Source organism: Neopsephotus bourkii, unplaced genomic scaffold, assembly GCF_033783945.1.
Source record: "Neopsephotus bourkii isolate Nb327-2 ecotype Australia unplaced genomic scaffold, CSIRO-AGI_Nbou_v1 NB_272, whole genome shotgun sequence".
NCBI classification, from domain to species: domain Eukaryota; kingdom Metazoa; phylum Chordata; class Aves; order Psittaciformes; family Psittacidae; genus Neopsephotus; species Neopsephotus bourkii.
The window spans coordinates 21,690,721-21,712,770 of record NW_026900781.1 but is presented as its reverse complement, the minus strand read 5'-3'; the positions used below and the strand labels follow the sequence as shown (position 1 = coordinate 21,712,770).

The window sequence follows — 22,050 nt, the reverse complement described above, 5'->3', positions numbered from 1 at the left end:
TTTTGTTGTAAGCTACTTTTTAATCACAGCACTACTCGACATTCAGTCAGCATGACAATTATGTTTTCCTTTTCAAAATGCCAATAGACAAAGTAAGCCTAGCAGGAGCCTTCTGAAGAAAATAAGGAAACATCTGAAGATGCTGAACTAGGAATGACAGAAGATAAGGATGAGGTAAGACTAATAAATTGATCTGAGCACTGACAGGCTTGGTAATACTAAGGAAAACTATCTCCTCAGGGATACAAAGACAAAAGAACACCTAAAATTATAAACCAGTTCTCCTGTTTTACTGAGATAGAGTGGGTATCTTGATGATGAAATGCTGACTGAAGCTCACTATCTAAAAGTACAATTAACTTGCATAAGCTGCAGCCAAATGCCCTTCTGTGCAAGTATGCACTCCAAGCCAAGCTTAAAGCTTGATTTCTCTGTCCCCAAATTTTGTCTTTGGCTTTTTTGTTAAGAAGGTGCCAATTACTGAGGAGTCTGGCAATGGTTTTGCTGAGGAGTGCATCTATGCACTGACAACTGAACTTGGCTCTCCAAAGCATACCTATGCAAGCTGTCCAAACTGAAGCAGGGAGCCAGGGCTCCCCTGCACCCCCCGGCTGCTCTGCACTGCTGCTACAGGTCAGGGCCATGCTGGAACCAAGTTTCCTGCTAAGCTGACAGTTCTGCCTCCTTTCAGGACACTGTCAGGCTGCAGCTAAACATAGTGTGTTGCAGGGTGCAGAATAAATGTGGAGCTCCTCTTCCCACTGGGGATCTTCCACAAGCCCTCCCCAGGCTGCTCTGCACTGCACCCCCTCTCCACAGGAGCTTACTCCCTTAAAAAAATACAGTATTCTGCACTTGAATTCTAGTAAAAAGCAAACATGAACAAGGGAAGGGAATCTTAACATTTTATGGTTAAGCTGGTATTTGGGAAATGACAGTTTCATACCAAAACTGAGATAATTTTGTCTTGCGTTTAAGTGATATTTATGTGACATTTTTCCAATGCAGCTCTGCCAGTTACTCAGAAACACAAGCTACGTAGTGCCTCTTTTCTGCATGTTATAAAACCTGCATGCCAATTTATTTCTGCTTGAATAATCTTCTAAGATGTTTCATACTCTTCTCTCTGATGGCTCCTCCACTCAGAAACCAAAATACTTAGAGGTGGTATCTCATGGATGCACAGCTCTTCACCCTTCAGTCCCTCTCCAGGGCAGCTGAAAGGTGAGGAACACCTCTGCCCTCTGGTTCACACCTCTCCACGCCATGCTCTGTGATATACAACACCCATAAGCTCTGCAACATGTCCTTTTTCTCTCCCATTCCAGCTTACTGATATAAACCATGCTTTAGCTACTGGTATAAAGGTCTTCTGAAAGGGTGTTTTATTTAGGCCTTTATGTAGCTTTAAATTGCAAATTTTCTTAGAAATGGCTTAGTATTAGTCCCACATTAAGAGAATGTTTAGATCTGAATCCTTGAGCCAATGAACCATATAAATGCTGTAATTAAAATGCCCATGTAACACCCTCATATACACCTCCCTATACACATGAATGGCTTTCCAATACACTAATGGCTATTGAAACTATACCCAGGTAACACCCATCTGTACTCAAATCTGTGCTGATCACAGCACAACCACAAAACCTCAGTGAGAGACGGAGCTGGTACTGCCACCTTGCCATCCCCTTCACTGTCTTGCATTTCACCAGTGATGCTGGCAGTGGGGCTGGGATGCTGGAGCCACAGGATGCCCTGTTCCTGTTGCCACTTTGCAGTCCAACACCAAACTATGCCCAGCAACTCTGGCGCCTGGACCTGAAAGCATTTTTTCTCCCTTCTGTTTAAGCACAAGGCACCATCCCACAAAAGAAGGCACTCTGGCCTTCAGAAGGTTTCTGTTCATGGCCTGCCCTGAATCAGCTGCATTCATCAGCTTGCCCTCTGTCTTGAGCTGCTCCCTCTCTGGCTGCAGATTCGGCAGAACACCGAGCAAGAGCCAGAAATAAATCTCTCCTGCTCAAAGGAAATATTTAGTAGCAAAATGAGTAGAAGACAAGAAACTTCTCTATTACTCACCCGATCCTCTCACTCAGGGTGGCTCTATCTAACAAGCAGGCAACTGAGTGCTCCTGCCTGGAATGGCTGTGGCAGGGGATGCCTGGGAACCTGCTGGTGTGCCCAAATGGCCTCAAACACTGGCTGGGAAATGCAGAGCTTTTTCTATCAAGTCCACTGCTTGGTAAGCATGAGAGGTCTGCTTAGGGAAGTGAGGGGGGAATAAACCCCAGTGTTTCCTCTTAATTCTGCAAAAGGAAAACTCAAGACAAGTTAACACAATTTTATGTACATATTAAAAGCCAAGGAACATTAATCCACAGTTTATGAGCGTTCTTAAGAGAGTTCTGCTCTTATTTCCAGCTGTGTGAGCTGTTCTGAAATTTAAGGTGTAGGATGCAGATCAGCTTTGTTCCTCTTTTTATTGTACCTTCAATTGTGCAATTCAGTAATTCTCAAGAAAGTCTGGAAAGGCCGAGTCTTCATGTGAGTTCACTGAGATGACTGAGCTCTGACTCTTCAACACAGAAACTTAATAGGTTTCTATTGTAAAATATTTATCATAGAGATAGCCATTTCATAAGCAGTAACACAAGAGAGTCATTTTATTAGAACTCAGAAGAGTCCTTTTGGGAAAGAAGAGGTACAGGACAGCGCGCACACCAGCAGCTGCCTGACGGAGTTCCTAGAACCAGTGACAGCCTGACTGGAGCTTCTAGCCGAGTTATCAGCTGCCCTTTCCCAGCCAGTAACTCATCAGAGTGGCTGTTTAACCAGCCAAGCTGAATTTGCCACAGACTGAGAGCTGGAGCACTGAGGTTTCAGGTGGTCACTGCAGCTCCTGGCAACAGTACCCCAAAGCAGAGCCAGGGGCAGCAGGGGACACGATCACCCTGCCTGCCCATGCAGTGGGCATCCAGCCCAGCCTAGCACAAGGGGCTGCTTTGGACTTGCTCATCATGGAAATGTCAGCATGTTCTGTTAATCCAGCAGAGCAATGTAAAGAAATAAATGACCTGCAGGAAGCAGAAAAAGATGCAATGCACGCATGCTTATGTCACTGCTGGAGTTCTTGCCCAAATCCTACCACTCCTGTGCTCATTCAGTATCTTGCAAAATAAAAGACTATTAAGGGTTAACCATACAACTGAAAATGTATCTTTTGCAATACCATTAGTTTAGCCCTGTATGACCAATACTTCAGTTTGTTGTATTTGTTCATCTTCTATCTAAAGCAAAAATTTCACGTAATTTGCTTTCTGAAGTTTTACTTTTTGGTGTAATTATTACCTTGAAACTACATCAGTAATGCTCAAAATTCTTCAAAAATACTGCCATTTGAATTTTAGTCAAGAAATATTACACAAAAATAGTTTCTTGCTTTATCTCTACAGCTCCTGAAAAAAACTGCATCTTGTGGACTTGGGTACAAACATACCGGAGAAATCAAAACCACTTGAATAGAGAAGACTCAAATGGCCACTGTGTCTGTAACAGTCTATATACACATTATATACATAGGACTGTTTGAGAGAGCCTGTGTTCATGAATGTGTATAGTATACATACTGCACAAAGTTAATTTGTCTGAGTCATATTTTTTAATCTTTTTTTTTTTAAATCATTGTCAGAAACAAGAACAAACTTGTGGTGGCACAGAAAACATGTGGCTACTGGATTTACTCTTACCCTCCTAGTGTCACTGCTCATTAACTGTGAACTGATTTTGCAAATCTGTCATTCAACATACTAATTTCTACTTGTTTTCCTTATTGCATTTGTACATGTAACAAACCGGTACAAATGTTTACAATAAAATGTAAAGTTCATTGTTACAATGCCTGTCATGATGGCTGTAACTGGATGGCCGTTAAGTAGCCAACTCTGTGGCTTTTTTAGAGATGTTTTTAGCTGAACTTCGAAAAATAGGAAATGTATTGTAGCTTAAAATAAATGTACATAATATACAATATATATATTTATACACATGTGTATGTCCACATACACATATATTGATATAACATTTAAAGTAATGTTTAGTTTTGATCCGTTCTCTGAGTTCTGGGACTACCTGGCAAATAAATCTAGAAATGGAATTTGTCCACAATTAAATAATAATTTTCACAACTTAGAAAAATATATTTTTACTAAATAAGGTTTAAATTAACTGATTTATGGATATAGCCTGGAGGATAACAATTTCCAGACTGTGGCATGATTAAATCTGAAAGAACCCGAGCTACTACAAACCAGAAACGAGCGCTGCCCCGCAGCCAAACGCAGAAGTACACAGAAATATAAGCTGCTGCTGCAGCCATTATCCGTGGCACCCAAACCCTCTCTGGTCTGGTCACATTTTATATACGTTTCACTTCTACCTGATACAAGTCACCCACCCAACTTCATGCTCTGTGATTTAAGGCCCACTTCAACCACAACCGCACAGCGCCTGCCGTCTTCCCCAAGTACAGCACTTGCTGACTGATATGAGCAGCTTCCCACTTTCACAACTCTTGCCTTGAGAACTAACATGATCACAGTCCCTAATTAATGACCTGTAGGACCATCAGTACTTGAGCTTCACCATACAGATTCTGATCTACTGCATAGTTAAACAGATAATAGCAAAGCATACATAGATGTGTGTGTGTAAAGTAGATGTACATAAACACAGTGTGAGTACGTGTACATCTCTATATAAAAATTTTCATGGAGCTATGTGTAGTCACGTGACATACCATGGTATCCTGCAAACGCTATCTGATCTTTCTTTTTAAATATATAGGCACCAGAAATAAGTAGAGCAAATCAACCTTTCAACATTAAAGTTAAATCAGTGGACAAGAACTTTGGTAAAGCTTGTCAACATTTATTTCTTTTTAATTCAAATACAGTCAAAGTCTATCAGTTGCCATCACCCTCTTCACAAGAGGAAAGTGCATGTCTTTTTTTCTAAAGAAAATTATATGTAAAGGGGGGCTTAATGATTCAAGAAAATTCTGAATTAAATGTCTACCTTTGTCAAAAGACTACTACCTTTCTGATGGAACGAAAGCTAAATAGAGTTATTGTCCTGTGTGCATTTTATTTATTGTATGCATATACATATATATAAATATATATATATGTATGTCTCTGTTTATGTACCTGTGTGTGTATATACACATCCACACACTTTTAACATGAGAAAAGAAACCCGGTTTTCTCCACTTTGTATGTGGAGACTTACATGTTCCTCCCTGTCTTGTACCCTGTGCAGTATAAGCTCTAGTGATGAAGCCAAACAAAAAGATATAGTTTACCATAGTATATTAGTTTATGTAGCAAAGTCATTTTCAAGCAAGTAAAATAAAGCTCTGTATTCCAAACTTCTTTTCCTTTGCATTTCTCATAAAGAAAAGGAAGGAAAAGCAAAGAGGGGAGGGAGCAGGATTCTGGCAGTAGCACTGAGCCAGTGGCATGTGTGTGTGTGCGAGCGTGCAAGCGCATGCACGCACACGCACACATGCATAGAAAGCAGGGCTTTGGTTGACAAATGCAGATTGTCCAGAGAAGATGGGTGCATAAGGAAGACTCTACAGTGATGCAATTGTATCTTTTATGGTTGCATGGAGTGAGAAAAGAGATTCAATTGGAAAAAAAGAGAAAAAGCAAAGACCTCTTTTTAGGTCCCTCATCAGTGACAGCATACTCAGTATGCTAGAGAATTTATCTGAAACCTTTTAAATCAAGGCCTCTTTATTACAAAAATAAAAACAAACAAACAAAAAGTATGAGAGACGACAAGATGCTGAAGTGTCACTCCAATCGTCCCTGCAGAGAACAATTGCATCCCATTTATTATTCATTCTCTTCTCTCATTTCTACGATGTCTGTCATTTCCTCTGTGTGAGGCATGTCGGTCATTGCAGAGTCTTCACCTTCTGTAGCTGTTTCATTCTCATTCCGCTTCTTTTTCTGGATTGAAACAAGCATTCAGAAACCTATCAGTAAGTTGTGCATGAACACAGTCCTATGGACTTTAGGCACTGGGAGAAGTGAGGTGGTAATAATGATTTTTTTTTTTATAGTATGTTATTAAAAGCTAGAATATTTGTGTCATAGTTGTGGCTTGTCACTAATAACTTGGCTAACTTAGAAGGTTTCCATAAACTTTTGGGGCTCAGCTTTCTCCTTTCTAACATAAATGCAGTAACAGAGGCATTTCTTATGCTAAATGACAGCCAAAACAGGCTTCAGCCTGACTAGAGGGAAGACAGCATCTGGAATCTTTTACATCACAGACTTTTTATTAAAATTAAAATAAAACAAAATAAAACAAAATAAAAACATGAGAGAAGATAAGCTGCGCTAGGGGGGAGACAGAGGTGCCAACCTGTTTTCTCAAATGTCGAAACTTCAGGAATTTTACAAGATGTGAGCACTCTGGCTTTTCTTGGTATTGCTGATCCACTGTGATCCCCACCCTACCAAGGCCAAGGAATATTAGAGTATTTTTGGCTAGCAGGAGCAGGAGGGCATTCAAAAGTCCTATGATTCATCCAGGATGTCCTGGATTAGTCAAGCTAAGAAGCATTCAGCTCCACTACAAAACAAGTTGAAGCATCTGTTCCTTATTACCCGTTTCTCAGCAGGCTGACTAGTTTTACAGAAAACACTTGTATAGCTGACAAAAATTCCCCCCCAGGTATAATTGATTCAGCTGAGTTGGGCATATCAGAGATTCAAAATTTCAGAGCTGTCTACACAGCACTTGATTTGCAGCTCTGAAACACTGCCCACTTATTACCACTGCAGGTGAAAACAAGTTGTATACAGGTACCAGTTTGCTCTGCCACTGTCATGCTGGTTGTTGAGACAATACTGTCAACTACATACTAATTCTGTTAAGGGATTAAATCAGGTTGGTACAGTTATTATTACTACTACCTGCACTCATCACCGCAAAAAATTAAGCATCATGTCCCTGGCCAGAAATACACTATGAGCTACTACCGAATCAAGAGACGAGGAGGTTGTTGTGCAACCATAGGCCAAGAACAGCCATTTCAGTGTCTACAGGTTTTACTTTTTGGTTCTCAGGAAGAGCACGACAGACTAATCATGACAGAGATCAACTACTTCTATTTTCTTATGAACTGTGTACACTTTGTACACATTAACAGGGTGCAGGCCCACTCTTAATGGCCTGCACACTGTTAATGCATATCAAAACTGGGTTTAGTTTGTTCCAACACAAAGCTTTTAGATATTCCATCTTCTGTACATTTTTGCTAAGAACAGAACCAATGGGCATCTTAACTTAGCCCTTAGTATGAAGTCTAATTAAAAAAAGAAAAAAAGTAAATGCATAGGTTATATTTTCTGCTCCCAGCCACGGAGTCCTTCTGCACTATGGAATGCTGTATACACCATGCCATTTCTGCTTGGAGCTGGACCTGGTACCCTACTGGGCTTAACCATGACAGTTCTTTTTGGCGCCCAACGTGGGGCACGAAGGGTTGAGATAACAATAGATCTGACCAGAGTGTGTCTAATCATATTTGTGATAAGCATTTATTGGTTTGGATTAATAGTCACTCATCACAATGCTGATTTATTGGCTCTCCAAGTTGTTGCTCTTGATCTTGGAGTTTCAGCATGTCGTACCTTACTTACATCCAGTATTTGCTGTTCTAGTGTTTATCTGTTGGGGGACTTGGGCTAAGGTTCTTGTTTCACTGTACTTTATGGTAATGACATAATACAATAGACTCATTGATCATGAAACTGATCTGACTTGCATTCCCAGTGTGGTTGCCACCTCTACACTTTGGGAGGTATATAATAGAAGTGTTTAGCAATTACACATCTTTTTTCCCCTCCTCGGGTGGTCAGCCTATGAGGGAGACATTCTCACACACCCTAGTGAAAAGTACAGCAGCTACTCAAACTCTGACTACAACAGATAATGCAGCTATGCCAACTCTAAGCACAGCAGCTACAACAACCCCAGCTCCAAGCACAGCAGCTACACCAACCCCAGTGACAAGTACAGCAGCGCCATTTGAGAGTTCTGAAGGTTTTGAATGGCCTTTGGGTACCCTTGGGACCTGCCTGCTGATTGTGATGGGGATCAGCATGTTGGCACACACACAGAGTGTGTTTTACCCATGACCATTTTGTCTGATCTCGAAAGTTAAGCAGAGTTGGGTTTGAGTCTTGTCTAGGATTAGACGACGATATAGGAGGACCAGGAGATTTTCCCAAAGGCTGAACACTCCTGAGTGGCAGGGTGTGTGGGACAGTATGGGCAAGTATCTAGTCCACTGGGCCCCTCCAGTGCTTTAGAATCATCGGAGATGGAAGGCAGCTGTATGGAGTCCCCAGCAAGTTGCAGAAACTGCTGAAGGGAAGGGTGAATTTTTTTGAGCCTGGTGGTCCCATGACACTTCAGGCCATCAGGGCAGAGATGCAACATACAGATGGACTCATGATTGAGGGGTGGACTTAGCAATGGACACTATTGCCCATGTTATTAACGAGTGTGAAACTTGTTCTGCAATTAAGCAAGCCAAACAGTTAAAGCCTCTTTGGTATGGAGGACAATGGCTGAAGTACAAATATGGGGAGGCCTGGCAGATTGACTACATCACATTCTCTCTTCTGCTCTGAAAGACTGTTACAAGAGATGGAGCCCAACATCATGGATGGGATGGACTCAGCAGCTTTACAGGGATTGGTCCGTGCACTGCGGAATGATCTCTCTCTCTCTCTCTTTCTCTGTGTGGATGTATATATATGTAATATATATAAGATTGATGGTATATTGAAAATGTGGGATCTGAGCATGACATGAATGGCATGGAATAAGGGGTGGATACTTTCCTGGGTTTAGCAGTAGCAGTCATTTTTCTCCTTCTTAGTAGCTGGTGCAGTGCTGTGTTTTTGACTTTCAGCCTGGGAGCAGCGCTGACAACACCATTGTTTTAGTTGCTGCTCAGTAATGTTTATTCTGACCAAGGACTTTCTGAGTCTCATGCTCTGCCAGGGAGGAGAGGAAGCCGGGAGCAAGCAGAGACAGGACACCTGACCCAAACTAACCAAAGAGGTATTCCATACCACAGCACGTCATGCCCAATATATAAACTGGGGGCAGTTACCCGGAAGGGTTAGATCACTGCTCGGTTGGGCTGGGTATCGGTCAGCGGGTGGTGAGCAGTTGTATTCTCTTCCCTCGTTACTTCCCTTATCATCATTATTATTGGTGGTAGCAGTCTCTCCTCTCCGGGGAGGAGAGTAAGAGAGCGGCTGTGTGGTTCTGAGTTATGGCTGGGCTTAAACCACGACACCTACACAGTGCCTTGAACACATAACTGGAAAGACAGAACATGCAGGTAGTGTGATATACCCCGTCACCCATCTGACATTTATCCTGTGTTTTCCTTCATTTAATGAAATATTCCTTGAAACCCATGTACCACTACTGCTTTGTACATACAGAATCATAGTGTGTGAAATAAGTAAAAGTATGCCTATGAGAAAATCCCACTTATTTCAGTATTTGTAAGCTCCTACCCTCTACTGCTGAAGGAGTGTATCTGGTTTTAAGCCACCTGTTTAGATGGCAAAAAAACCCTAAGCAACTGTACTTTTTGTCCATTTCCAGCAGTGCTGGTTTTATAAAGAAATAAAAGTATACATATAGATATATATACACACACATAGAATCATGGAATCAACTAGATTGAAGAAGACCTTTAAGATCATCAAGCCCAATCCTTACCCCAGGACTACCAAGTCCACCACTAAACCATACATGCATATACAGATACCTATGATAAGCTTGGATGAGTAGTTCCTACATCTACATAAAAATGCTATGTTGTATTGCAGTAGCTGATCTACAGCACAAAATAAGTGGTGGTAAGGACATATTGTCCATGATACCCACTAGGAGCAGGAGGTTAACTTCAGGACAGCATGTGCCATGGCCTCATCCTATGGCCTAAATGACCACTAGCAGCTGGAGGAAACCTTTCAGTTTCATTTCAACCCAAAGAGTTCCTAAGTTGCACATTCTTGAGAAAGCACCAGGAAGCAAACCAAGTTCAGTAAGTGGGGATGGTGGGGAGCTACATTTCAAAAGTGAACTCTTAATCTGAACTAAAATCCACTATATTCATCAACTGCTTTCACTCTATCCTGCAGAGTCTTATTCTTACCTGTTTCCGATAGACGTAACAGGCTGCTATTGCAACCATGGTCGATTCTCCGACAAAACCAGCTAGAAGGGATCCTACTCCAAGAGTGGCTCCATGAACTCTGTGGGTGCCATAAAAAGAAAGTAGGCATGGTTATGTGAGAATGCATGATTTGTCATTATATTTTCCCATATAGAACCAATTTGTTGTTAGAAATATTTCTTTCATAGACATAACAAACAGGCAAAGAGAATAAATGGTATTTTAAAGTTCTTTTTTGTTTCTTAATGGCTTCACTGTTAGTAAAGGAGCCATATTCTGAATCAAATTATGGACTAAGAATTTGACGTCTTGTACAGAGTGCTGTAGAACAGATTATTTAACTTATAAACAAGATATTCTTCCATTAGCTTTATTAACAGTGCACTTAATAGCTAGGAAATAAATTCCCCTTAGGACACGATTCTGCCTCTTTGACATCTGTGTATTTTTTCAAAAGGGACATCACTATTGTGCCTGCCTAGAGCAGTCACACTTGTGAATTTGTAAATGTTTCTTTTCCAGATATTGACATTATTTAGGCTTTATATTATAGTTAGTATTGGGGGAAAATGTTCTGAGCTATGCAAATTCAGTTATCAAGTGACAGGGAACAGGAATGAAGAGGAAAGCAAGCCTATCAGCTCTGTGTAAAATAATGATTTACCCCAAGTAAGGCAGCACAATGAGACTAGCGATGAGGACGATAATCCGCAGCACTGAGCTGGGTGCCAGCACAAATGTCTTCTTCAGAGTCATCAGCCAACCCGTCAAGTGTGCTCTGACAGTCACTGTTTGTAAACAGGGGAAGGAGAAGGAATGGGAAGAAAGGAAGCAGAAGTAGTAAAAAGTCAGTCATTTCACATGAAGCTTTTTCATGCAAAGAGCACTGTTCAGAAATAACCATGGTGAAACTTGTCTGGTAACTTTGCACGCTGGGAAACCCTACTAGAAATGAAGATCTTGTATCCAAATTGCTTCAGGATCCTGAGTTTTGAAAATGAAAAAAAAAAAAAAAAAAAGGAGTTACAGACAGCAATCGTTCCTAAGAGCTGCTCTCTTCAACCAATGTATTAGATGGTCTATTCTGTTTTCTTCACTAAAAAAATCTATCCCCTTTCCTAAAGAGAAATCATACCAAGGAAAATTTTCTATCTAATTCCTATGTGGTACAGGGTATAACAGCTAGGCACACAAAAAAGGTATCTATCTGTAGTCTATGGGGCAGAGTCTAGTTGGAGGCCTGTATCTAGTGGAGTGCCTCAAGGGTCGGTACTGGGACCAGTATTATTTAATATATTCATCAACGATTTAGATGAGGGAATTGAGTGTACTATCAGCAAGTCTGCTGATGACACTAAGCTGGGAGGGGTGGCCGACACGCCAGAAGGCTGTGCTGCCATCCAGAGAGACCTGGACAGGCTGGAGAGTTGGGCGGGGAATAACTTGATGAGATATAACAAGGGAAAGTGTAGAGTCCTGCATCTGGGCAGGAACAACCCCAGGTTCCAGTATAGATTGGGGAACGACCTGTTAGAGAGCAGTGTAGGGGAGAGGGACCTGGGGGTCCTAGTGGACGACAGGGTGACCATGAGCCGACACTGTGCCCTTGTGGCCAAGAAGGCCAATGGCATCCTGGGTTGTATTAGAAGGGGGGTGGTTAGTAGGTCGAGAGAGGTCCTCCTTCCCCTCTACTCAGCCCTGGTGAGACCTCATCTGGAATATTGTGTCCAGTTCTGGGCCCCTCAGTTTAAGAAGGACAGGGACCTGCTGGAGAGAGTCCAGCGCAGGGCAACTAAGATGATTAAGGGAGTGGAGCATCTCCCTTATGAGGAAAGACTGAGGGAGCTGGGTCTCTATAGTTTGGAGAAGAGGAGACTGAGGGGTGACCTTATTAGTGTATATAAATATATAAAGGGGGAGTGTCACGAGGATGGAGCCAGGCTCTTCTCAGTGGCAAACAATGATAGGACAAGGGGAAATGGGTACAAACTGGAACACAAGAGGTTCCACTTAAACTTGAGAAGAAACTTCTTCTCAGTGAGGGTGACGGAACACTGGAACAGGCTGGCCAGGGAGGTTGTGGAGTCTCCTTCTCTGGAGACATTCAAAACCCGCCTGGACACGTTCCTGTGTAACCTTATCTAGGTGTTCCAGCTCCGGCAGGGGGATTGGACTAGATGATCTTTTGAGGTCCCTTCCAATCTCTAACATACTGTGACACATGTACTTATGTTTGTAGTTGACCTTATTACAAAAATGTCTTGTCATATAAGCAGAAAATACTACATGATTTAGCATTTAATTATGGAAGTTAGAATTTCTGAGGAGGAAAATTTTGATTACTGCTGTCAGGCTTGCCTCTCTCTTGACTTCGGGCATTAACTTTTATTCTATGTTGTTTATGCTCTGATGATATCTGAAAAAGTCACTGAGTCTGGCAGCTGACGGGAGACTAATGGAGGTGATGATACTGGGGAGGTGGTCCTAGATGCTATTCCAAATAGTTAATTTCAGTCTTGGCATACGTGTCGCTACTGCCATTCATGTGTGTGTTCTTGGTCAGCTACAACAGACAGAATTTAGACTTCACTTTGACAGTCAGAAATCTGCCTAATGACAGAATGCTCTTAGTGCAACATTTATCTGGACTATGAATGTAAAAGGTCTTGGTCTCCTGGTTTCAATAAAAATGGTGTTACTTATGCTAGGTATGCATTTAGCCACTCTTGTTAAGTACAGCCATGCCAGAATCTATGACCATGCCTCGCATCTGGTTTGATTTTGAGGTTACAGAGTTCTTATTTTCTTGTATTTTACCTGGAATTGGAAAGAAGGAGAAGATGCGCAAAGGAACAACACACAGCTCTGCAAAAGCGAAGTCAACTCCGATTATGTCAACTAAAATCTTCTCTGACACGTTTGGTGTCCAAAACATCACAAAACAGAGCTAGGAAGAACAAAACGAAGCAATGTTTATATTTCAGAAGGGAAGCACAAAAAAGATAGGCCTTCCTGGTTTAAAACATTTGTTTACTGGTGTTTAGATAAATGATGATAAATACACATATTTATAATTAGCTTGCATTCAAATACACAGTATACAAGTGTACGTAAGATGGCACGTTAAATTTCAGAAGCAATTCCTACTCTTCATGTTCTCACATACCAAGACTGATGCATATAGAAAGAGTTTTTATGGTGCATGCAAACGGTTGTACTTGAATGGTCTGACTGTTACAAAAACAGTAAGAAACTTGATTTTTATAGTACTTGCCCTGGTTAAGACATCCGTATTCCAAAACAGACTAGCAAATGTAACTAAAGATTTGAAGTACCCCAAGACTGAGAGATCCATCCTAAATCTAAGACTAGGGGTTTAAATGCACTGCTGATACTAGTATTGTTGGCATGTTACATACCTGATTAGCAAGGCAAAGGTGTCCTGCAGACACAGTGTGCTCAGGCCACAAATCCACTAAGTGTTGTTATTTTTATTAAAGAGTGTGCTGTTCAGTCCATATATGAAAGGAAAACATCCATAACAACCCCACAATAAATGGTACAGCAGTAGAATATGTTAATATTTGGTCAGTTCTGACACAGGGCTCCAGTCAGAACTGAGGGGGGGCTCCTGGCAGCTGGCAGGTCCAGCTCCACTTCAAGGCACTCACTGAAGAACAGTGCTGACAGCCCCTGCAAGGTTTTTCCTGTCAGAAGGGGTACCTGACCTCCTTTCAAGTATAACTTTTGTTATTTAACATGGTTTTGAAGTTAAAAAGGTATTTTTTCCCTGTTATGCTCCCAGTAGAGCAGATGTTAGGGAAGTGCGCTGACTGAATAGGGCAAAACTAGGAACCTTAAATGTTCTGGCACTCCTCTTGCCAGGTTACAAACTGATGTAATAGGTGAAGTACGTGCAATGGCTGTAAAATATTAAGACTCTATAACCACTCTCTTATAATTTAGCTTACAAGCTAGTATTGTAGTATCTAGCTTTTCTCTTTTTATCTAGTTGTCACATTCCTGCATGTTCAGACAACTTTTAAAGCTAGCCTTTGAAGTCCTACCACCTCCAAGACAGCTGGGATTGCTCTCTCATTCTTTGTGCACCAGATAGTCCTTTCTGTTTAGCCTACAAGCACCCAGATGCACAAGTTTCCCAAGGCTTGTGACCAAGTGGCCCATGGAAGGTCTCATGTCCTGACCACCTGTGCAGTCAGAACAAGACATGTCACCTTCCCACAAAAAGATTCATCTTCAGTTTCCTTCTCTGCTTCTTACAATAGAAGACTTTTTTTTTTTTTTTCACAACTGAATGTTTCACTTGACTAATTTGATGCTGTCTTGCAGTATATCTCCATCACCTATACAGGGAATAGTAAGTGGAAGAAGGTAAGAGCAGAAGACAAATGAACTGTGCATGGATTCTTTTCTGCTTTAGCCAACACTTCTCTCTCCCTACCAAATTACTTGTACAGGGTACAATGGAAGCAGAGGGGACAATCTAGAACAGGGGTTGTCCAGTTCAGAATCCAGTTACTAAAAAGTAACCGTACAGCAACAAAGCAGGGCATATTTTGTCAAATCACTCTTTTAAGTCCAATAAAGAAAATAAGACACAAAGACGTCCACTCTTCAATTACAATTTGCTGCTTTCATAAAAGCAAAGACCTTTATGCTGCTTACCCTGCACAGCGCCATTAGCATCCTACTGGGCAGTACAGTTAGGGCTGCTGCGAGAGTCCATGTATCTATGCTAACAGTGGAGTCTGCCCACTACTAGCAAAGGCAAACAGAGCAGTCTTTTCCTTCTGGCAGAGTATTCTAATATGGTTAGACAGACAAGCAAGCAAATAAATGACCAAAAGCATTGTTCTCAACCTTGTTCTCTTTGAAGTTAGTTTGTGGCCTTAATAAGAACAGAGTCAATCTCCATCCAGCTGCTATGGGAGGAAAGTCTATTTGCAAATCAGGGGTAATGACTTATACCCAGGTGGTATGCAGTCATTCCTCCTCAGCTGCTGCAAATTTCAGTCTTCCCCACTCCCCACCCCCCTGATCAGTAGAGTCAGTGCTGATAAATGGCTTCAAGAAGCACTTCTTATACAGTAGCTGGTGGGGAATGATAACTAAATACTAAGCTGAAGAGTCAGCAGTTTGAGGAGGTGAGGTATGGCAGCCGAAGAACCTTCTATTTCTGTCTCAGCATGTTTCCATCTTTTTTTGGTTGCAGTGTTGATAATCAGTTTCATTTTGCGAAGAGATTCCTCTCTGTCATCTTATGAGCAGATGATATTCTCATTGTCCGCAGGGAGCAAAGCTTCCAGAAAAGAAATGAATGCTTTGCATCATGCAAGCCCTATGCAGTTTAATTTTTAGAGCATTTACAACTTGGGACATTTCTCTATTATTTCAAAGACAAATTCAAACTGTAGTGTGTGTGGGAAAAATAAGTTCTACTTCAGGAAAACAGTGCCACTAATGATGCAGAGGAGGGAAAGATATTTTGGCTGCTGACTTTATTATAGATAAAGCATACTGGAAATAGGATGAAGTCTTAGCTTTTTTTTGTTGCTGAGTGGTCTCTATAGTGTTTGTGAAGGTGAAAACTGGTAAGAAAGGAGACCAGAGCAGATGATATCAGATGAAATGATACAAGTAGTATGGTGAAACAGAGAGTGTGGCATGCAGAATTAGAGATGCAATCTACTGGATCTTACTTGGAGTATGTGGTGCTAATTTCAAGATTTTTAGGAAACATTTCCCCACAGTATGTCTCCTATCTCTAGTTAAACACTGTTTCCCCCTCCCCCTTACATCTTTCTGCATGTCTGCATGATTAAAAATAGAATAAATAGGCTTGGGTAAGGTTACAGTTCTACCCTCATTTAATCTAATCAAGAGGTGAAGATTAAACAGTAAAAGCTTCCATACAGACTAGCAACACGTGTGCATAATGGTACTGCAGCTTCAGGTTGCTATTGCAGATGGCTGCAATGGCTTTGCACACTAATGAAGATTGTACTTGGCAGCTCTGCTGAGACGTTTTAATGCTTTGGGGGTAAGCATCTTGCTTGTGAAACTGTAGCAAGAGTTGATTTGATTTTCTGCTGTCTTAGGGTAGAAGTGCAGCACGATATTGAAGGATAAATTTGCTAAAGCCTTTGATCATTTAACCAGAATTTTAAGTGAACAATGTTGACTGCTTTAAAAATACAGGAAAAAGTTAAGATCTAAACACGACAGTGGAATGATACAGAGAATATACAGGCCTGAGTAAAGACAGTAATATTATGGTGGTGTTATCTCTGTGTAAATAACAGTATACTAAAGCATTTCTGGAAGTGTTTTAGTTATTTGAACTGATCTGAAGGGCTGTGCTATTTGGTAGTATGTCTCCATATGATCTATGTAGTACAATTTGAAAGACTTCAAAGAATCATAGAAAGGACCTTGAAGACCATCCAGTTCCAACCCTTCTGTCACAGGCAGGGACACCTTCGACTAGGCCAGGTTGCTTCAATCTGGCCTTGAACACTGCCAGGGATGGGGCAGCCACAGCTTCTCTGGGTGACCTGTGCCAGTGTCTCACCACCCTCACAGTGAAGAACCTCCTCCTAATGTCTAATACAAATGTCCCTCTGTCAGCTTACAGCCGTTCCCCCTTGTCCTGTCACTACTTGACTAAATATGTCAGTAATTTAGGGCACCATAAGACAATCAGCACAGCTGTGCCAGAGCAGATCAAAGCCCCTGTCTCCCTGATAAAGCTTGCTGTGCGTTGCCTCAGGGAAGGGTACAAGGAGCAGGGAAAATGCAGAGTAAGAGATTCCCTTCCTGGGCTGTATGGTCTGAGCTGCTGGCAGTTACAGCTTCAGGAGTTCAGTAACTGTGGTGCGCCTTCATCTGATGCAGCATTACACTGTGCATGCAACAGGTATTATAGGGCTTTTTAAATGCAGTTCTGCACTAAAAAAAAGTCAAAGAGCATAGATGCTCTCTATAAGTAGATGTGCTTACTTTCATGTGGGACCTTGCTATTCTTACTAGCAAATCCAGTGTCTAGGCATATTAAAAGGTTACATATCAAGAACTTCTACTATCGACAAGCCTGAGAGAATGCACAAATCTTTGTTTCAGTAGGGAAAGCACACTTCAGGCATTTGCCTTTCACAAATGATTGCAATTAAAGACTGTTCATAAGTTTTTGTTTCAGTTGCTGCATGTGTGAGTTTGAATGCTAGTAGTTCTTGAAAACTAACAGTCTTTTCATAGGCTCCTAGAAACTATTTCCATTTATTCTGGTTGCTGACAGGGATTACTAAACCTCAGAGACCCACTACATAATGCACTACAATACATTATGCTAACAAAGGCTATCGTCATGTGTATAGTAATCTGCAGGGTGCTAGACTGATTTTTCAGCATTTGTGGAAAGCTGCCTGTCTTTTGGGACATTCATTGATAAATATAAGGCACAAAAGAGTATTCCAGTGAGCTATGAATAGCAGTACAGCATTTCTAGACTTCAGTGCAGTCTCTGGTTAGAAGCAGCAATGCCCGATGACAAATGACAAAGATGTGATATGGCTCTATGTTCCTCAGAAAGAAGCTACAGAATCCAAAATAGATTACACATACACCAGCCTGGAATGAGACTGAAATAACAATATTTTACCATGGGGAAGCATCGTGTTAACCTGTTAAACCTGTTCCTGTGATGAAATGCAGTTTATATTTCTTTTCCTGCAAAACAACTCTCAGCGGATGTTTTCTACTATTTGTTGAGCTTGCGACGTTTGCAGAAATATGGCTGTCCAAGAGAGATGTTCTACTTGCAGGATATTCTTCTGTGTATCTGTTAAGGATTCCATCTTAACTAATTTAACATATGCTGTATTCGTCATCTCTCTATTCCTACTTATGCTACATAATGCCCAGTGAGGGCAGAGAAAATCTACAGCTTCTTACCCATCTTAGCTTTGAACTACACCATAGATCTTTGTGATAGTATCAGCTAAGCATATCACTTCTATGGAAGAATACTAGCCATATGATTTTGCCCTTTGATGTGTGCAATAAACAATTCCAGTTTTCAGGAGTTCTTGATATACAGCTTTTAAGAAAAAAAATACAAATCTGCCCAAATGGAGGTGTTGAAGATTCCCACAGGCTGATGCTCTGTTGGGATATATCACAATGACTGTGCTCACATGCCCTGTAATTCTGAAGTGGGCAGAAGGTGGGTCCTTTCCTTGTGTGGGTAATACAAGGTTTTCAAGACTAGACTGGCCGAAGCCCCAGGGGACCTGCCCTGACCTCACAGCTGACTTTGCTCAGAACCAGAGGCTGGACCTCATGAACAAACAAGGCCCTTCTAGCCTGACAATCCTGTGATCTTATGAAGCAAAAAGCCCTGGATCTGTGTGCAGAAAAAATGTTAGATGGCAGTTGCATTTGAAAGTGGTTTATCATAATGCTGATGACTTGAATCGCCAGGACATTCTCTTATAGCAGTTATCCCTCAGGCACACACAAGTCAGTATAGATTTCTGTGAACTTTGTGTACTGCAAAGGTGCTGTAAAGCTAGAAACAGCAGTCATAAAATCTGTCAAGCAGCAGGGGGAGCAAAAGAAACCAGAGCCTGCCTGTGGGGAAAACTCCAAACTTCTCATCTCCCGAAATAACTGGTTTCTACAGACCCAAGTCTCCTACGACCTCCCCCAGCTTTCCTTACAGTTCAGTGATGGAACTTAAGATTCTTCAGAAATAAAGCTAGGTCCACCACTTGCACAATAATATGCTCACTCTCTGCTAGCATTAACATGATGCCACATCTGCTTTCCTCTGAGCTGACAATACTTAGGTAGTATTTTCCGGGCTGGGTTTGGTCACTAAATTAAGGTAGTCCTTATATCTCCTCATTGAATTATGTTGCTTTATTTTTTACAGAAAGCAGGATATTTTACTAGGTGCAGCTTCACATTTAAAAAGCTCAAATAAGCCCATGCTGGCAGATTTCTAGGCTCTCTCTGAAAACTGCAGACTTCACAACTTAGTCATTTTCTTCTGTCCTGAGTTTTCTCCATCTCTTGCTGCTTCCTACTGTGATTAGGGTTTGAGCAGAAACATGTTGCAGTGAGAGTTTTTGACCCTTCCTTTTCTGCTTCCTCCAGCCACTAAGGCAGAATAGACTCTTTGTGTAAAACCTGAACAATCACGAAGGAGACATTAGTCTCCACCTCACTGGAGCAAACAGAAAAGCTTTGTTCTGGGACAAAGGCTCAGTGCAGTACCATGGATGGGACAAGGCCCTCGTGAGGATTTTATAAAGTTCTAAGGCCCAGAATCTTCCTGTGCAGGCAGCAATGCTTCCACTCGCATCTGAAGTAATTCTTACTGAAGCAAGAGCTAAACTTGATCGTGAAATGGTAAAAAGCTTTCTGAGTGACTGTCTGCCAGTATGTCATTTTCCAATTGTTATTCGTGTGCCGGCAGCCTGAAGATAAAAAAAAACAATCTGGGAGTTCAGAGACAGGCAAAATCAAAGCAGTGAAAACAAATTCATTCACTGGATGAGTGGTATTACTCTAAGAGCATCTTGGCATCTATATAGGGTATGACAGTGAAGTCAAAAGAAAGTGGATTTAGTCCCGAAAGTTTATGCTGTATTTAAAATGTGAATATCCTAGATAGGACTTATGCAATCTCCTAAATACAGTGACACTGTAAGAAGTAATTGATGAAATAAGAGTGGGGGGTATGGGGGAAGTCTGTCCCTCTTTATTTATTGCCTTTTTTTTGTATGCTCATGAGAGATAATGACACTGAACTCAGTCATCCAGGGAATTCTGGATACTGGCACTGCTGGCAGCTGGGCTTGTATCCTCTGAAAGGGATCAGCTTCTTGTTGTGACATTCCTCCTGTGGATTTTGCTGCCTCTCAGTCCTATTGTCCCATGACTCTAATGAAGCCCAGCTGTAACCTTTGATAATAAAGCCATGCAGAAATGTAAAATAAAGACAGCCAACAGAAGACAAAAAAAAAAAAAAGAAAAAATGAACCTTGAACACAGATCCAGTGGCCTTTGCAATGGTTTAAAATTTTGGCTGCTTTTTGATCTGTGACAGGTCACAGGCATATATAGTGGCAGCAAAACATTGTTCCTACGCCCATTTCCCTTCATTTACCTTTTAACTTGTGAGGAAAAGCTACATGAAAGGCTAAATAATGTTATATAGTACTTCAGTTCCGAAGAAAATGTAGTTTGTATTGTTTCTTAAACCCAACTGGTAGCCATGTCTATGCTCTTTGTTATAAAGAGATATTCCTGAGAGCAAACAACAAATACCCAGAATGGAGATATATGATGCAGTAGCTACTCCGAGTCTGAGGCTCTTCAGCACTACACAGGGGCAATTTGTTACTCTCACAAGCAGAAAAGGAGATATCTGGGGAAAATCTCCTGTTGAGGACAGCTGTAAACATGACCTTGGATAGGGAAGGATGAACTGCAAAAGATACTATAAAGTACAACTGCTTTAAATTTGGTGGAAGGGGAGGCGAGGATAGGCAGTATTAATTTACAATCTAATATGGTGTGATGCATTGAAAAATATCAGTTATTATTCAAACTCTAAAGTCACAGTCCATAGTCAAGAGTTCCTACAAAAACCCAAACAAAACACAAAAATCATATAACCTTGGTCAGCTTTAGAAAATAACAGAGGCTTGCCCTGGTTAATGTAACACAAACCACTTTAAGAAAGCTGGCTCTTAAGTAATCTTCGATTTCTAAATTCTAGTGCAGTGGCTGGTTAACTGATGTGCTAGAACTGCAGACCTGCAAAACTCTAGCTTATGTCCTTGGCTGTGTTTGTTAAAACACAAGCATCTCAGAACCCAAAAAGCATTACTGCTGTCAGAAGTCACGTCACCTTTCTGACCCAGAACTGAAATTCTTGATTTCTACAGAGTAACTTAGCCTGTGCAGTGTTAAACTGTGAGCACACGAGCACTGATAGACTCACAGATTTCATTGTTTACATGAAAGAAATCATCATGATGAATCCTGTTTTCCTTGGTATGGCTAAGCTATTTCTTCTAGTAAGGTAGAAATGCTATAGTAGCCAAATCCTCCAGATAGAAGAGATTAATGAGGTTTATAACTGGGTGTCGTACAGCATTCTCCTTTTGCAGGAAATACGTAGAGTATCTGAAAGGCCAAGGCAGTTGAAGTACAGCTCGTCCTTTTCAGACCCTGATGCTATGCCCTTGACCATCAGTCACAAATTTAAGGACAAAATGAGGCTTTGTTAACTTCAGTCCATTTGGAACTACTTGTTCAGCTGCTGGACTCTCCTGCACTGTCACTGCACAAAGATTACATCTTTGGCTCTCTCTTCAGTATTAAATAATTCTGTATTTCACCCCACCACCTCCAATACCGAACTTGAACTTGATGGGCCATCCTCTGAATGTCTGCTGTCAGTCATCTATATAAAAGTTGAGATGGGCAAGTGGGAAACTTTCAGTATTGCATAGTTAGGTGTAAAGCAGAGGTACAAATGCCTAAATTAAGGACCTCAAAAATCACCACTTTGTTCTGAAAATGCTTTCTTTAGCTTGTGAACTAAGAATTAGCTCATGATTAGCATTAGCAGCCTGAAATGTATATAGCTATCATTGATATATACGTGGTAATAACTGGGTAGCAACTGTCTCTCAATGCAGAATAAAACTGTGGCATCAGTCACAAGGAAA

General features: G+C 41.3%; 1 protein-coding gene across 2 annotated transcripts in view; it reads right to left on the bottom strand.

Annotated features, from left to right (window-relative positions):
• ANKH (ANKH inorganic pyrophosphate transport regulator) overlaps positions 1-22,050 on the bottom strand; it is a 104,249-nt gene continuing 82,199 nt past the window's right edge. For both annotated transcript variants that reach the window (XM_061346715.1, XM_061346716.1), the window contains exons 9-12: positions 13,103-13,232; positions 10,950-11,073; positions 10,265-10,364; positions 1-6,017 (exon numbers count right to left, since the gene is read on the bottom strand). In XM_061346715.1, the coding sequence (XP_061202699.1) occupies positions 5,901-6,017; positions 10,265-10,364; positions 10,950-11,073; positions 13,103-13,232 (471 nt within the window). In that variant the 3' untranslated portion in view covers positions 1-5,900. The remainder of the gene's footprint in view (positions 6,018-10,264; positions 10,365-10,949; positions 11,074-13,102; positions 13,233-22,050) is intronic.